The 17,399-nt window shown below is 45.1% G+C and overlaps 2 protein-coding genes across 3 annotated transcripts in view; one reads left to right on the top strand and one right to left on the bottom strand.

Annotated features, from left to right (window-relative positions):
- TERF2IP (TERF2 interacting protein) overlaps positions 1-1,728 on the bottom strand; it is a 7,398-nt gene extending 5,670 nt beyond the window's left edge. The window contains exon 1 of the mRNA XM_007462920.1: positions 1,053-1,728. Coding sequence (XP_007462982.1) covers positions 1,053-1,728 — 676 coding nt within the window. The remainder of the gene's footprint in view (positions 1-1,052) is intronic.
- A 216-nt stretch (positions 1,729-1,944) lies between these two features.
- Positions 1,945-17,041, top strand: KARS1 (lysyl-tRNA synthetase 1). Of its 2 annotated transcripts, XM_007462921.1 has the most exons (15): positions 1,945-2,029; positions 3,536-3,715; positions 5,628-5,787; positions 6,717-6,882; positions 9,975-10,068; positions 10,412-10,598; positions 10,912-11,037; positions 12,467-12,586; positions 13,621-13,783; positions 13,891-14,064; positions 14,221-14,306; positions 14,595-14,680; positions 15,290-15,416; positions 16,076-16,219; positions 16,756-17,041. In XM_007462921.1, the coding sequence occupies exons 2-15, from the start codon at positions 3,570-3,572 to the stop codon at positions 16,852-16,854; spliced, it is 1,878 nt and encodes a 625-aa protein (XP_007462983.1). In that variant the 5' UTR covers positions 1,945-2,029; positions 3,536-3,569; the 3' UTR covers positions 16,855-17,041. The 2 variants fall into 2 exon arrangements, with proteins under 2 accessions (XP_007462983.1, XP_007462984.1); XM_007462922.1 differs by lacking the exon at positions 3,536-3,715 and having other exon boundaries at positions 1,951-2,029; positions 16,756-17,024.
- Positions 17,042-17,399: the final 358 nt, after the last annotated feature.

Below are 17,399 nucleotides of genomic sequence, written 5' to 3' on the forward strand. Positions count from 1 at the left end.
TCACTCTTTCTCTGATAACCAACTGCTGAGTTCTTTCATTTCCTCTGGTCTCTGCTCAAGCATCAGCTTACAGTAGTGACCTTCCCTTCTCACCCTGTAGAAAACAACCTCCTCTCCGGCCCTTACCCTGATTTATTTTTTTCTGTAGCACTTCCCGCTGCCCAGCTAGCATTTTAAACTCCATGACTGAAGGGAGTTTTATTTACTGTTATATCCCCGCAGGATAAACGTCTGGCACTCAAACATCTGTTGAATGAACGAATCTCAAATGTCACTTTTACCAAAAACAAAATCCCTACTAAGCATATTGAATAGGATTAACAGATTTGCCTTCCCAGATTTCAACTGTTATGCAGAATAGCCACATAAGGAAAGAGAAGCTGAGGAAGCAGCATGACTTTAAACAAAAGGGTCTGTCAGTTTACGCTGTCAATACCCGTTTTATCAGAAGTGAAGCATCTCAACAGCTATGCACTGTGTCCTAACCGGCCCTGAATCCAAACATTCTGTTCAACTGCGTTAGAAATACACTTCACCCGAGCGAAACGTGGAAGCGACTTCCCACTGAGAACCTTCTTATGTGAATATGCAGTCATTTAAGCTAAGAAATTAAAATAAGCTGGTCTGGCAGACATGGCTTTAAAACGTCTTATACTGAATGTACCTGAATACAGAAGAACTATTTTTTAAAACGAGTCTGGGAAATCTCTTAAAAGATACCCAAGAAGCTGGCTCCCCGTTGTCTCTGGGGGGAAAAAACTAGGTAGCTGGTGGGAAAGGAAAGGGCGGAGAATTTTCCACATACTCTTTCTGCACCTTTTTAATATCGGACCATGCCAATACCCCAGTTATTGGAAAAGTGAATTAAGAGAGACCTTAGAAAACGGCGCAATATTACCCGGATGTCAAAGGGGGTGGGGTGGGGTGAGGAGGGGGCTGGACGATGCTCCCCACGACGCCAACATGGACGCCCAACAGAAGAGGAAAGAGGCCGACGGCCCCGCCTCACACAGCGGACAGCAAAGGGCTAGCGCGTTCGCAGCAAGCCTCACCCCCGCTATCAGCATCCTCGGGGTCTTGCTCAGTTTTCCGCTTGAGTTTCTGGGAGGAGGGGCTCACTGGGGCCTCCCCCAACAGGTACTTATGCTCCTGGCCCCGCAGGCGCTTGAGGTAGCGGTCCTTCATGGACTGCCACGAGTGCTGGGTGAGCGAGCTCTTCTCCATCGATTTCCACAAGGCGTTGCCGGTGACTGCGCTGGGCGAGCGGGCATGTTCCTTCACGTAGGTCAAGATGGCCACGTCGTCCGCGTCTGTGAAGACGATCCGCCCCGCGTACGGCTGCAGCTCGGGTTCCGGGGCGGCGGCGCCCCCAGCCTGAGCCCCGGGCTTCGTCTCTGGGGCCTGGTCGGCCCCTGGAGCCGGGCCCAACCGGTAGGCCTCCAGCTCGAGCCTCTCGTTGCGCTCCACGCAGTCCAGGATGTACTGCGTGGAAATGAAGTCGCCCGAGGCCTCGGCCGCCGCCTCCCCAGGCTGAGCCAGCAGCACAGCCCCGGGCTCCTGCACGCGACACAAGGTGCCGCCGCCGTGCAGGATAAGCGTCGAGAGCCGGCGCTTCGCCGGGCTGGGACGCACGTAGAAGGACATGGAGCTGCCATCCTCCCTCACGAACAGAGTCGAGGAATGGGTTGGCCCATTGGGGTCTTTGCCCAAATCCATCGCCTCAGCCATAGCTCACGCCGAGCACCAGAAGAAGGTGCCGTCTTGCCAACGCGCGGCTTACAGAGCCCCAGAGCCTGAGGTAACACTCCAAACGTCGCTGCCGCCACCCCACAACCCCGTACTACGCCTGCGCTGCAGTTGCACAGAGCAGTGCCCGCCCCCTTTCCCCGGAAGAGGCGGGGCTTCTGAGCGTGACCTGGAAATTGCCGTGCGACCCTCGTCCTCTTTAGGTCCGGCCCTCTGGGAAGATGGCTGAGGTGCAGGGGCTTGAAGTTAAAGTGGACGACTGCGAGCCGAAACTGAGCAAAAAGTAAGTGTCGCAGCAGGTCATTAAAACCTTTGCTGTCGGAGAGTCTGAACTAGGAGGCGCCTCGGGGCTCTGGCCGAGGCGGCTGTGCCTGGGGCCTTCATGCTGGTTCTCGTGGGTATGAACATGCTGGGACGTAGTCTCTGCGCCCCTAAACTACATCCCCCAGGATGCCCGGGGGCCGCCCGCTGGTTGGGTCTTTCCTCCTTCTCGTACTGTTGGAGTAAGAATGCGCAGAACTGGGCGGGGACAGAGAAAAGCGAAATTTACTCCTTCCCTTTTCTCCGAGAAATGCGTTACTGTGCCACACCCCAGTAAAGAAGTTGGAGAAATGTTAAATACCCTAGCTTTTCAGAAGCACCTTCAACGTTCGAACTTTAAAGGCCATTCTGAACCCTTTGTATTAAAGGGATCAGTTCTAAAACTGTGTCGTACACTTATCCATATGGGTTAGAGCATTGTATGTCTGGCAGTAGGGACTGTCTTATTTAGCCGGGTACACCAAACTGCACTTGGCACTGCTGGCTGTATCTTTGTTAATCACCCCAAATCCTTGGAGTATGAAGGTAAATATAAATAAGTTAAGATTAGCCGCCCTTTCACTGACTGTGTCTTGTATCCTCTTAATACTACACTCCTTCTCAACCGGAGTTCCTCATAGAACATAGGTAATGATCTGAGTGACTAGTTCCTCAGTACTCCTAAGGATAGTACATAAATATAGTACCGTTCCAGAGGCATCGGAGAGAAGTTAGTTTATTGCATATAATGCCTGCTTTAGTGCATTTTTTTAGTTCTGTTTCTTAATTATTCTTGGAACTTCCTTGGTGTGAATCTTTAGTGAGCACCATTGTATGCCAGTTATTTTCTCCAAGTTTAAAAACAGATAGGCTGCCTGCCAGGTGATTCATTCAAGGCCACATTTATTTTAAGGCAATAAAGAACATGATCTCTGTCGTTCTGTTGCCTTCCAGTGTTAATGTATAAACTTAATGTAGTCTGAGACTCTTTGTGAATTTCTTCTTTCCTCCTTGTTCCTGGAGCTCCAAACAAGGCTTGTCTTTGATTCAGGTGCTTTTGTGTGGCTTGTTTTCAGCTTCCTCTAGAGTTTGCAATTGATGGTGATGTTTTGTATGCTTCCCATTGCCATCTTTGTGGACAGGTATTTCATCACCAAGAGAGAAACTACATGTCAGGGGCTTCAGAAACACTCCCATTTTCTAGACTGTTGTGATCATTTCTACCCATAAACCATTGACTGACTTGCTGTTGACCCCAAATAAGCACCATCTTACCATAGCCAGGACTGAGAACATTGTCAGTTAATTTGCAGCACAGTGAGTGTTACAGGGTTGATGTCAGTTGAGAGGGTCTTATGTAAAATGGGACACTAAAAGGTTTCGTAACCTCGCCTTCTCCCCGCACGCAACCCATAAGAGTAGGAGTGCTGGCTGGGAGTATGTGTACTGTCTGTGCCATCTGACACCACATCTCTGTGTTTCCTGTTAGGTGGTGGTAATCATTAGTTCCAGGGTAATCTGCCATGTTGACGCAAGCTGCTGTAAGGCTTGTTAGGGGGTCCCTGTGCCAAACGTCCTGGGCACAGTGGGGGCAGAGGGAGCTGCGCCTGTGTCAACTTGCTCGTTTCACAACGATTCACAAGGACAAGCCACTTTTTGATAAAAGAAGGTTGGTGCCCATTACCTTCTTTATTGCTCTGGGAGCAAAAATCCTTCCCTTACTTAGTTTCTTATCTGTTAAGCCTCTGGCTAAGTCTTTGGACTTGCTAATGAAACAACCCTGCTACCTACCAAAACCAATAGTCCTTTCTCAGTTTCTCTTTAATAAATTCAAATTCTCACTCCATAGATTCTTGAGATGACTTTTAGGTCTTATCCTAGAACAATGCTGAGAACAAAACCCTTTATGAATAAAGAATTTCTAATGCAGGTTATTTTCCCTTCCCTGTCTTTCTGGAATTTCTTTGCTCCTGAGATTAACTTGGTTTCTAGTCTTAGTTCTTACTCCTAGGACCTTTTTGGATTATCCTTATTATTGATTTGACTTAAAGAGCAACAGCCAGTTGAACGGAAAACAAGTTCATTATGTTAATGCCAGGAAGAACCAGAGAGGCTTCGATGCCCACTGACTGAATGACAGCACAATAAGTCTAGGACACTGTTCTAGAAAGGTGGCTTCACAACTGCTACAAAACAGATTTTATCCAGGGACACTTACTTTGAGGCCCTCAGAGTCAGTTTTCTTACTTAAAAGATAATCATTTCAAATCTTCAGTTAAGTTTTTTTAATTGAGTTATTCTAAACTCATAGATAATTTAAAACGTACCCTGAAGCCAAACAGTATGCAAGCCTGACTAAGGATCATTTGCCATGGTTCGTTATGACAGGATATTCAGTTAACATTGGTGGTTTAAAAGAATGATCAAGTCTATTTGAATAATGAGGGTATCCCTCTCTACCCAAATCTGTTTGGTTTCTGGGTTCGGATAGCAAGTTTTCAAGTTATTTAAACCAAGTTGTACCAATCGCTTTAGTTTTTGAGTCTCAGGTGACGAGTATGAAGAGTTTGAATAGTGAGAGGTTTGACAAGAAATTTATCCACATCTGTAAAATTTCTGTCCTTGAAGCAGAGTGTGAAGGGTTGAGATAGTGAGGGATGCCTAGAATGGTTCACATTTGCATGGTTACTAAAATGCTAGGGGTGGGGTCATCTCTTTATGTATATTATCTCAGTCCTCACAACATCTGGGGAGGAGGGTGTCTATTATTATTTTACAGAAGAAATTAAGTTACTTGCCCAGAGTCATATAATTGGTAGGTAGGCATGTCAGGATTTAGCCCCAGGCAGTCTGGCTCCAAAGATGGTATATTATCCCCTGTGCTATGCTGCTTTGTACACTATTCTACCCAATTTGTTGTCAAAGTCAGGCTCCATTGTGGAGAGTGAGGCCAATGCTGAGGGCCACTGTCAATGCATTGATCAATTCTGGGGGGAGAGATTGTCAGTGGAGTGTCTCCCTGAACTCTGAAGAGCCCCCTCTTCCTCACCCCACCCCAGACTAACCCACTTTCGGGAGGGGAGAGAGATGACAGACAAAGCTAGAGATGTCACCTTATCACACATCAGATCTGATGCTCTAGAAACTTCATATTCTGCAGAGGAATCCAAACAACTAAGATTCAGTCCCTGGCCTCAAGGAGCTCCCAAGCCTAATTAGCTTGAGAAAAGCCTATCTTGCTGATTTTCTGGAAAATCTTTTTTCCTATTCTAAATATAAATTAATATGTAGGGTTTTCTTTGTCCTTGTCTATCTTGATTTTAGTTGGGATCTAATGCCAAGGACCTCAGACTGGAAAAAAGAGACTGAGAAAGATCTTTCACATCTTTATTCTAAGTTTATTTTTTTCCCTTGTCTGTTTCCCATATAGAGTTCAGTGACTGAGAGACTAACAGTGGGCATGTAGAACTGGGCATGAGTGTTTCCCCAGGTTATTCATATTTTTGATAAGTAGCTATGGGGCAGAACATAGAAGACCCTTCAGGCATCTGTCACACTGAACATTTTCATCTTCCTGACAGTGAGCTAAAGAGACGCCTGAAAGCTGAGAAGAAAATAGCAGAGAAGGAGGCCAAGCAGAAGGAGCTCAGTGAGAAACAACTAAGCCAGGCCGCTGCTGCTGCCACCGGCCACACTGCTGATGATGGTGTGGGTGCGGAGGAGGAGAGCTTGGACCCAACCGTGAGTCCTTGGGACCCCACTGCCCTGGCTGGGCATAGGGAAGCTTCTAATGCGGATTATGGCAAATTCCTTGGGACTAGTGATTAAGGAGATAAATAGGAACTGAAACAGGCACAGGGATGGATGAGGGTGGGCCCACCACTCCATCTGGTTAAAGGCACAGGCCCTGCACATTTTTCTTGTCGACTACTTACAGATATTTGGGAGAATCCAGTACTTCCAAGTGACTGATCTTCCTTGGAGCTAGCTGGGCCTTATAGCAGCCCCAGAGAAAATGTCTCCCTAAAGGTGGGCTGGGGTTTACTTTAGCCCAGAGATTGGCAAACTATGGCCCACAGGCCAAAGCCACCACTACCCCAATCCCTCCTCCCTGGTTTTATAAATAAAATTGTGTCGAAACATAGCCATGCCCATTTGTTTATATATGTCTAAGGCTGCTTTCACACTGCAATAGAGTTGAGTAGTTGCATCAGAATAAGTTTGCTGACCCCTGATATAGAATATTCCTTTTACACATCCTCCAGACCCATGGGCCTGCCTTGGGGAAAAAGTCTGGTGTGTGGCCAGGGGCAGGAAAGTAGGAAGATAAGTGACTCACCATGCAGACGTGTCTACAAAAGTGGTAACCAGGGCCATCTGTACCAATTAAACATTATTTTAGGCAGAGATGTGATTTTTCTTTTTGTTGAATCTTGTATTTTGGAATTCTGGCCTTTATTCCCAGCTGTGGATCTGGCCACCCTGCATATTTAAGTGCAAATCTCACTCCATATTCCAAGCCTGTGATTTCAAGGATGCAGGGGGGTTGGTTAAAGAAACCTCACTGTATTGGGGCCCCTCTGAGGCAGAATACAGAACTCGATTAGACAAGCCTCTGGACTGACCATGTTCACCTTCTCAAAAGCTCTTTCGTTTTTTGTTTTTAACAGCAATACTTCAAAATCCGCAGCCAAGCAGTCCACCAGCTGAAGGTCAATGGGGAAGACCCATATCCACACAAGTTCCACGTCGACATCTCACTCACTCACTTTATCCAAGAATACAGTCATCTGCAGCCTGGGGAGCACCTGACTGACATCACCTTAAGGGTGGCAGGTAGGAAGATTCCCTGGCAATTTGCTGAGCTCCCACAGCAGGCAGGCCTCTCCAGTTGCACAAAGGAAGGTCTGGGGTGGTCTTGCTCTCAAAAAGCTTAAGTCTGAGGCTACATTACTAGAGATGGCACCAGTATGTCTATTCACAGAAAGTAGAGCAGCCCTGAGGCATGAGGTCACATTCCAGTGGTGATGCTACAGAGGAAGGGGCATTCTTTGTGGGGGACTCCTGGCCTGATGCTGCTACTCATTCACAGTCCTTTATGAGGACTTCCCTTCATCAGTGGGAGCCATGGCCCTGAGCTCCTAAAAACTGCAATCTGTGTTCCTAGACTACTTTACACTAGGCTATTTTTCTAGAGCACTGTTATTTTGGAGTTTACTGTCTTGTGTGGGATCTTCTCCTTAATTTAAAAGATTATTAAATCCTGTCTTTCGTTTATACCTTCCCCCCAAAAAGTATATAAAACTGTTTGTTGTAGAAAATTTAGAATGTTGAAACATTCAGAAAGGCAAAGAAAGAAAAGTTTGATTGCCCATAATCCCACAACCCAGAGAGAACCCCTGCCAATACTTAAATGTCCCCCAAATTTCTTTTTCTTTTTTTTTTCTTTTTTTTTTTTAAATTTACTTATTTATTTAATTTTTGGCTGTGTTGGGTCTTCGTTTCTGTGTGAGGGCTTTCTCTAGTTGCGGCCAGCGGGGGCCACTCTTCATCGCGGTGCACAGGCCTCTCACTGTCTTGGCCTCTCTTGTTGCGGAGCACAGGCTCCAGATGCACAGGCTCAGTAGCTGTGGCTCACGGGCTTAGTTGCTCCGCGGCATGTGGGATCTTCCCAGACCAGGGCTCGAACCCGTGTCCCCTGCATTAGCAGGCAGATTCTCAACCACTGCGCCACCAGGGAAGCCCCTCTTTTTCTTTAAAGTCCAGTGTTTTCACTAAAATATGTCTTGATGTTAGTTATTCTGGGTCAGTATTCTCAGGTACACAGTGTGCCCTTTTTTTTTTTAATAAATTTATTCATTTTATTTATTTGTGGAGTCTTTGTTGCTGCACACGGGCTTTCTCTAGTTGGGGCGAGCGGGGGCTACTCTTCATTGCAGTGCGCAGTCTTCTTATTGCGGTGGCTTCTCCTGTTGCACAGCACGGGCTCTAGGCGCATGAGCTTCAGTAATTGTGGCACGAGGACTCAGTGGTCGTGGCTTGCGGTCTCTAGAGCACAGGCTCAGTATTTGCGGCGCACAGGCTTAGGTGCTCCGCGGCATGTGGGATCTTCCTGGACCAGGGCTCAAACCCGGGTCCCCTGCATTGGCAGGCGGCTTCTTAACCACTGAGCCACCAGGGAAGCCCTGTGCCCTTTAAATATGTATTCTCAAGTCTTTTTTGGGGGGGGGGGGAATTTTTCTTGAATATAATTTTTTTGTATTCTGTTTCTTGCTTAGCTTTATGTTCGGGACTCTTTTTTTTTTTTTTTGGCGGTATGCGGGCCTCTCACTGTTGTGGCCTCTCCCGTTGCGGAGCATAGTCTCCGGACGCGCAGGCTCAGCGCCCATGGCTCACGGGCCTAGCCGCTCCGCGGCATGTGGGATCTTCCCGGACCAGGGCACGAACCCGTGTCCCCTGCATTGGCAGGCGGACTCTCAACCACTGCGCCACCAGGGAAGCCCCTGGGGCTCCTTTTTATCTCTTTTTTTGTACTTTGATTTTTAAATTGTATCCTCCTTTCCAGTGTAATTCTCTTAAGGCATTATTTGTTGTATTTATTCACTCTTATTTCCTTCTAATTTAGGCTTCATTTCTGAGATGATTTTTTCCTTTATTTCTAATTTTTTCAATGTGTCGTCTCATTTCTTAGTTTCTTCTAATTCTCATTTGTGTTCATTCACATTTTGTGTCATATTCTTAATGTCTTTCAGCTCATGAAATAGAATTTTTTGCTTTTTCCTGAGCATATCTTTCTAGTGCTTTTGTTGCCTGTGATGGTGTTATTCTCTTTTTTTTAATTTAATAACTGGTATTTGACCTCACTACTTTTATGTTGTTTATTTTCATGTGAGATTAATTTTCTTCAATGTTTAAAGGAAGCTTGGTTCAGATAGCTTTTCCACTTTCACTGAGCTCCCTCTTCTGTTGTTTCTGTGGAGCATTCAGAAATACAGCAGCTTGCTTTCTGAGATTTTCAGGCTCTTCTCCTTTCTCGTTTTTGTTGGACCTTCTCTTTCCTTTGTCTCTGTTTTCTTGGTCTTGTTCAATTTTGTAGGGCCTTGTCCTCAGAGAGATCCCTTGCTGTTAAATATAGAGAGTTCTTGGGGGCTACACTAAAGGGCTTCATCTCCTAGACTTTCTTAATGCAGCCAACTATATTGACTTGTATGGCAGTAAGCTGCTATCCTCCCAATGTCCGCTGCTATCCTCCACTTAGCCCTGCAACATTTTTCAGTGAATACCTGTGGCTTTTTGGGGGACTTCCAGTTCTCAGACCTGCCAGAGACTCCATTGCTTCCCATAGCTTTTTCCCATATAGAGGTCTTGGGGCCCTTAGTGGTTTTCCCCAGTGCTTGTATTTGGGGATTCTTGGGAATATCTTCCCACATAATTTTGTTGTAAATTTTGTCCATGGGTTTTTGGCCCTGCCTGTCTAGTTGTGCTTTCTTTTTTTTTTTTTTTTTTACTTTTTATTTGGTTGCACCAGGTCTTATTTGTGGCATGAGGGATCTAGTTCCCTGACCAGGGATCAAACCCAGGCCCCCTGCATTGGGAGCACAGAGTCTTAACCACTGGACCACCAGGGAAGTCCTTGTGCTTTCTATTTTTATGTGAGGATTTAGGAAGATCCCACAACTATGCTGCCACCAACATTCCAGGAATCCATTGAACACCTTTAAAAGCCAGATCTTCCTGCACATCTTTTAAGTGGTTTAAATGGGGAGCCAACTTTGTCCTGAAGAAAATGGCAGGACTTAGGCCTCAGGCTAAAATCAAATTGTTCTAGTTTATATTCTGCCTGGATGTAAAAACTGCAGAGGGAGCTTTTTTGGCACTGATATCATGAAATAGCTTCTGCTTCTGTCATTATTTTTGCTGTTCTCTAGGTAGGATCCATGCCAAAAGAGCTTCTGGGGGAAAGCTCATCTTCTATGACCTTCGAGGAGAGGGGGTCAAGTTGCAAGTCATGGCCAATTCCAGGTATATAGAAATATCCAGTTAACAGGCCTTTCTAGTTTGGCCCAGAGCAACATTACTGGGGACAAAGGCCCATATAGTCTTCTTTTCCCATAGGAAATTAAAGTTAAAGGGAGTGGTATATGGTTGGGAAAATAAAAGGGCCTTCTGGTCACCTGAAGAATAAAGACTGATCTTGGGTTGTGGATCAATTAAAAATAAAAGATAATACTTTTTAACAGTTGACCTTGAATGTGAGATTCTTCTTGGGTACACATTAACACTTTAGTGAGGGTTCCACAGTAAAACCAGTGGTCAGTTTTAATTTGGGATATTGTATACTGAATTATGTTTTCCATTTATTCAGGAATTATAAATCTGAAGAAGAATTTATTCGTATTAACAACAAACTGCGCCGGGGAGACATAATTGGAGTTCAGGGCAATCCTGGGAAAACCAAGAAGGGCGAGCTGAGCATCATTCCCTATGAAGTCACACTGCTGTCTCCTTGCTTGCATATGTTACCTCATCTTCACTTTGGCCTCAAAGACAAGGTAGGGGCTTCCCTCGTGGCGCAGTGGTTGAGAGTCCGCCTGCCGATGCAGGGGACACAGGTTCTTGCCCCAGTCCGGGAAGATCCCACATGCCGCGGCGCGGCTGGGCCTGTGAGCCATGGGCGCTGAGCCTGCGCGTCCGGAGACTGTGCTCCGCAACGGGAGAGGCCACAACAGTGAGAGGCCCGTGTACCGCAAAAAAAAAAAAAAAAAAAAAAAAGACAAGGTAATTTCTCGTGGCCCCCTGGCTCTGGTTTATCATACCATTGAATCAAAACACATCAGTGATTTCTATCTGTTACTTTTCATTTAGGAAACACGGTTTCGTCAGAGGTACTTGGACTTGATCCTGAATGACTATGTGAGGCAGAAGTTTATCATCCGCTCTAAGATCATCACATACATAAGACATTTCTTGGATGAGTTGGGATTCCTAGAGGTGATGGAAAGTTCTTACCTGACATGATGAGCTGCATTCTGTGCTTGCCTCTTACTCTTCTTCCCTTCCCTTCTCCACAGGCACATCCTGTGTCAGTATCCTTCATGCTCAGTGAAAAGTCCCCTTTCTTGCCAGTGTCTTTGTTCCATCTTGTTTATTTAGTGCCCTGATTAGGAAGGTAGGACAGGACTTCTAAGATAATGGACAAAATAGAGGGCCGTCCACATGCTAACAATGCCATGTTCAATGTGTTATCAACTCATTTTGCTTTTTTGTAGCATTAAAAAATATTTTTCTTTATTTTTATTCAACTTATTTAAACTAAAAAACGTTGTTTAGGAAAATTTGTAGAGTAAAAAACAAATTTTTTTTATTTTCTAATTTTATGAGAAAGGTGGGTACCTATTACCATACAGCAAATTCAAACAATAAAGAAATAAATAGAAACAAAACTGAAAGTCCCCTTTCATTTTTTCCCAGCTAATGTTCCTCTCCAAACTTGAATTTGAGGTGGCACAGTGGTTAAGACTGCGCTCCCGATGCAGCGGGCCAAGGTTCAAGCCCTGGTCAGGGAACTAGGTCCCACATGCGTGCCGCAACTAAGAGTTTGCATGCCACAACTAAGGAACTCTCGAGCCTCAACTAAGGAGCCTGTGTGCTGCAACTAAGACCCAGCACAACCAGATAAATAAATAAATATATATATACATTTTTTTAAAAAAACAACGAATATGTATCTTTCCTCGCCATTTACTCTGCATATTTGTAATACCTCCACTCCTGTGCATGTTGCAGGAGGGGCACATGTGTAGGTGTTTTAGAAGGGTTTTATTTTTTGCTTTAAACGTAAATGAAGTCACATCGTATGTATTATAATGGACCTCACACACACACACACACACACACACACACACACACACACACAATATATTCTGGGGCCCTTTGCATGTCCATATATATGTGTGTATGTGTATTCCTTTTTGATGCTTTATAATTATTTCCCCTATTGATAGTTTAAGTTTCTGATTTTCTTCAGTAATGTTTTAGTGAACATCTTTGTACACATGGACAGGTGTTTCTGTAGGGTGGATTTCTAGAAGTAGAATAAGTCAAAGGGTATAAACAGTTACAGTTTTTAATAAATACTGCAAACTGAACTCAAGAAAGGCTATACTCATTTAGAGTCCCACTAACAGCTTGTGAAAGTTTATGGTACTGTGTTAATGGTGTTTGGTATTAATAGAGACTCTATTCTAGAAAATCAAGCTATCTCTACTTTTTTTGTCAAGCACCTACGCGTTATTATTGAACTTAACTTTTACTTGGGATATAGTAGGCTTAGCCTATCACATTCAAAGCCTGAGCCATTCCCAAGAACTCTAGTTTGAGGACCTCTGTCTGTGAACTCAATGTTTTTCCTCTCTTTTAGATTGAAACTCCCATGATGAACATCATCCCAGGGGGAGCTGTGGCCAAGCCTTTTATCACCTACCACAACGAGCTGGACATGAATTTATATATGAGAATTGCTCCAGAACTCTACCATAAGGTAGTCAACAAGAAGATGCCCTGTGTCCTTAGAGAAGTAGAAGGCTGAAAAATATTGGCTAGACAGGTACAGTCAGAAATAAGAGGAACATTGAGGGTAGAACAACCAGGAGAGTATTCTAAATTGTCAGGCTTCTGAGTGTTACATTTCTGGAATTTATCTATAGGATCAGTAGAGCATTATAGGGCAAAGGGGGTATCTTTCCTAGGTGTACAGATCCTCCTAACATACTTTGTTTCCCATAATCTCATAATAGTTTTAAGTTTATAGTCCTCCTTGGATTAAATTTGATTTTAGTCTTTTGTAGAAGAATGAGTTGAATCTCTGTCTGAAAGTTGGAAATATCCTCAAATCACCAGAGCAAATATCGAGATTGTGTCGTTTGAGATTCTTACTTGCAAACGACAAAACCTGTTAATGGTGTTTAAGCAAAAAAAAAAAAATGTATTCGAATATATAAGGAAGCTCACAATTTCCAGGAAGATCAGAGAATCAGGCTTGGAGGCCACACAACTGAAATGATTCTGAATCATATCACTGGGCTGTTCCCATGAAGAACCCAGTATCTTCCAGTCAGGACAGTTACCACAACTCATAAGCTTGGCACTAGACACAGGTCATTGCCATTGGGACTTCTGCAGTTACTGCCTCTATAAGCCAGATATCTCTGGCCCCCTTCACCAGAAGGGATTCTCTGCAACACCTGCATCTTCTTTGCATGTTGAAGTCTCACAGGTTTGGCAACTTAGGTCACATGCCTACATCCAGCCCCAGAAGAGGCTTCTTTCTTGGGGAGGCTCACACTCACAAGATGGGGGACACCCCAGACAAAGGACGAGAGTTCAGTGATCCTGGACAGCCAGAATGATGACTATCCACAAAGGCCTAAAGAGAGTAGGGCACTCAGCATTTGGCTAGAGACCTGAAAGCATGCCTTGAGCTGTGAAATCCAAGTTACAGCTTCTGTAGGCAGACACTCCCTAGCCAGTAAGACAAGATTAGCTGCCATGACCACGGCCGTGTGTTGTTATTAGATGCTGGTGGTTGGTGGCATTGACCGGATTTATGAAATCGGACGCCAGTTCCGGAATGAAGGAATTGATTTGACTCACAATCCTGAGTTCACCACCTGTGAATTCTACATGGCCTATGCAGACTATCATGATCTCATGGAAATCACAGAGAAGATGATTTCAGGTGACCCCTCCTGTCCCTTTGTCTTTCACACGTGTCTGCAGGGCTGGTGTGCCACTTTCAGTTGGACTTCCTGTTGGTCCTCTTTAAATGACACATTTCTTTCCCAGGGATGGTGAAACACATTACAGGCAGTTACAAGGTCACCTATCATCCAGATGGCCCAGAGGGCCAAGCCTGTGAGATTGACTTCACCCCTCCCTTCCGGAAAATCAGCATGGTAGAAGAGCTTGAGAAAGTCCTGGGCATGAAACTGCCAGAAACTAACCTCTTTGAAACGGAAGGTAAAGTGATGCACTCCTTCACTATACGGCCCTCCTTCCTGTTCAGCTCTGAATTAGATTAGGTCAGGGCTAGAATTTCCCATGTTATTTTCTTTATATACCTCTTAATGGGGTAGTGTGATGTCTTCTGTCCTAACTTGTATGTTTGTATTACAGAAACTCGCAAAATTCTAGATGATATCTGTGTGGCAAAAGCTGTTGAATGCCCTCCACCTCGGACGACAGCCAGGCTCCTTGATAAGGTGAAAGGCCGTGCACTTCTAGTACATGCCTTCATCCAGTGGTAACGCCCCTTCCTCCCTATGAAGGTGAACTCCACTGTAGAGAATGAACTTCCACAGCTTCACAGAGGAAAGCTCTAATGAGAGAACAAGTCCTGCTGTACTAAGCTCTGTGCCAAATAGTTATGTTCGTTACCTTATTACTAACCATTGAGAAGCTTAGGGTTAGGGTCCGAGGCCTCTACCACCAAGACAGAGACGATCAAAATGCCATTTCGAAGGGCTCTCTAACCCTGCTTTCTCCTTAAGCTTGTTGGGGAGTTCCTGGAAGTGACGTGCATCAATCCTACATTCATCTGTGATCACCCGCAGATAATGAGTCCTCTGGCCAAGTGGTAAGATAAAGCACGGTGTTGCAGTTACCTGTTGCTGCATAACCTCAGAACTTAGTGGCATAAAACAGTTTATTCTCAAGAGTCTGTGGGTTCATTGGGTAGTCTTTCTGCTCTACGTGGTGTTGGCTAGGGTAACTCAAGTGGAACTGGGAACTCTGCCAGGGCACCTTGCATCTCCTCCGCATGGGATCTCTTCCTCTGGGGCCTCTCTGGCAGCGTAGCCAGGGTTCCAAGTGGAAGCATTCCAAAAGAATAAATCCTGATGTGCAAACACATATCAAGCCTCTGCTGATGTCCCATTGGCCAGAGCAAGTCATATGGGCACAGCCCAGAGTCGGTGTGGCAGGGACTGCAGAAGGGCATGGATACAGGGGGTATGGTTCAGTGTATCGGTCTATCACACACGCCTGTTGTGAAGGTAATTAAAGCTTCTTTGTCTCTAACCCTCCTCACTAATGTACCAAATGATTTGGTGCCAAGAATGCATGCAGACTTTGGGTCACAGTCAGTAACAATTTTGAGTCAACTAGATTTCAGGAATTCTTGTTTGTACCAGATGTTCTTGCTGAACCTGCGTATTCACCCTCCCCTTTGGTCTTCTGTCCCCAGGCACCGCTCTAAAGAGGGTCTGACTGAACGCTTTGAGCTATTTGTCATGAAGAAGGAAATATGCAATGCCTACACTGAGCTGAATGACCCTATGCGACAGCGGCAGCTTTTTGAAGAACAGGCCAAGGTAAGGAAGGAATGTGTGCCCACTCGCTAGAAGATATCAGCCTTAACCCTGGTCTGTGTCTTGTCTGCAACTCCTGGTGACTTCATCAGAATGAAGGATAAAAGCCACAGGCTTCACTGGAGGAAGTCACATTTCAAGATGGAGAACTTGACTAGTTTGGGCCCTAGAATTTCTATGTAAATGGAGGTTAGGCATGAATATCTGTTTGAGGAGTGTGACACTTGACAAGAACATAATTTTTCTTAGATGGTACATTTATTGAGGTGGCGTGAGGATGAGAAGCCAAAGCACCCACAGGCTGCCTATACTAGCACTGCCACTGATGGGTGGTTCAGGAAGTGGGAGAAAGACTGTTGGGAACCATCAGTCTCTGAAAGAAAATGCGTTTCACTGGACTCGAAGAGCCCCAGGCAGTAGAAGTATTTTCATTTCGCAGAGAAATTTGCATGTGTTCTGAGGTAGAATTCATCAGTCCTGACCTCCAGGTCTTTGAAAGAAATGGCTCCATCCTGGAGTTACTGGGAAACCAATTCCCACCAAGTGCTGGGTGTCCAGAGCATCCCTGGAATGATAACGCCTCTGGACGTTTTCACGTGCTCACTCAGACGCTGAGAGAGCACAGCCTAGAACGACGTCGCTGTGTGGTTCTCCTCTTCCAGGCCAAAGCTGCTGGCGATGATGAGGCCATGTTCATAGATGAAACCTTCTGCACTGCCCTGGAATACGGGCTGCCCCCCACAGGTGGCTGGGGCATGGGCATTGACCGCGTCACCATGTTTCTCACAGACTCCAATAACATCAAGGTATGAGGAGACCCTGAAGGAGCACCACTGTGTTGGAAGCGGGGTGTGGTGGGCCTGGAGCATAAAGAGAGGGCTTTGGGCTAGGAGGAGGGGCAGGCAGAGAAGTTACAGGTGACTTCACAAGAGGAGGGGCAGAGCATCTGACCTTACAGAATTTGGGGGTTTTTCAACCTGAGGCAGAAGAAATACTAATTGTTCACATTTCTTAAGGATCCAAGGAACCTGCTAAGTCACCTACATGCGTTATCTCATTTAACTTAAGTCAGCTTATGATGTGTAGAAACTGTTGCTATCCCATGTTTATTTTGAGGAAATCATATTTGAAGAGAACCTCTCTGTTTATTCCTTCTTTTGACATTGTACCCTAGGCAGCGCTGTGCATTTCTTCTTTTCCATCCTCTGTAACTGAGAGGGACTGAATTGAAATAAAAGAACACAGATCTCCGGGTTTTGGTGATTAATGAGGGGAGAAAGGAGTAGGTGGATAGCCAGGAAAAAGTGTGTCTTAGCTTCAGAATGCATTCTCTCTCCTGTAGGAAGTGCTTCTGTTTCCTGCCATGAAACCCGAAGACAAGAAGGAGAATGTAGCCACCACTGATGGACCGGAAAGCACAGCAGCCGGCACTTCTGTCTAGAAAACAATAACAGCAAGTCGTATGACTTGGGCATCTTTGCGTTTGTGCAGAAGATTAAGGACTGCGAGGGAATTCCTGTGTGTGTTGCTATCTGTTTGACTATCACATTTCATGTCAGCCATCAAAAGAGAAGAGGAATTAAGAATTCCTTTTTACTCCTTGTTACCAAATAAACCATTTGTCTCTACTCCTGTCTCATCACTCTTTTTACTTTTGGAATGTCATCTTATTTCTCAGACAGCTGACATAATGAATGTTTAGGATTATACCACTTTATTCATTCAACAAATTTATATTAATGTCTGCTCTGTGCCAGCCATTGTTCAAGGGATTGGGGACACACCAGTGAACAGAAGCCAAGTTCCTGCTTTTGTGGAACTTACACTCTTGCTTTAGGGGCAGGAGTTTGGGGGGCAACTAAAATAAGAGACAAGTAAATCCGTATTTGTGGTAGTGATGCATGCTAAGAAGAAACATGAAGCAGGGAAAGGGGACAGAGGTGCTATTATATTTTATTTTAAAGTCTTTATTGAATTTGTTAACAA

The sequence above is a fragment of the Lipotes vexillifer genome, unplaced genomic scaffold (genome assembly GCF_000442215.2).
Source record: "Lipotes vexillifer unplaced genomic scaffold, Lipotes_vexillifer_v1.1 scaffold70, whole genome shotgun sequence".
Taxonomy (NCBI): domain Eukaryota; kingdom Metazoa; phylum Chordata; class Mammalia; order Artiodactyla; family Lipotidae; genus Lipotes; species Lipotes vexillifer.

Coding starts and splice junctions, on each gene's coding strand:
- KARS1 (XM_007462921.1), top strand. CDS start 3,570: ATGTTGACGCAAGCTGCTGTAAGGCTTGTTAGGGGGTCCCTGTGCCAA. Junction 10,069..10,411: donor CAAGTCATGGCCAATTCCAG/GTATATAGAAAT, acceptor CCATTTATTCAG/GAATTATAAATCTGAAGAAG. Junction 14,681..15,289: donor ATGAGTCCTCTGGCCAAGTG/GTAAGATAAAGC, acceptor TTCTGTCCCCAG/GCACCGCTCTAAAGAGGGTC.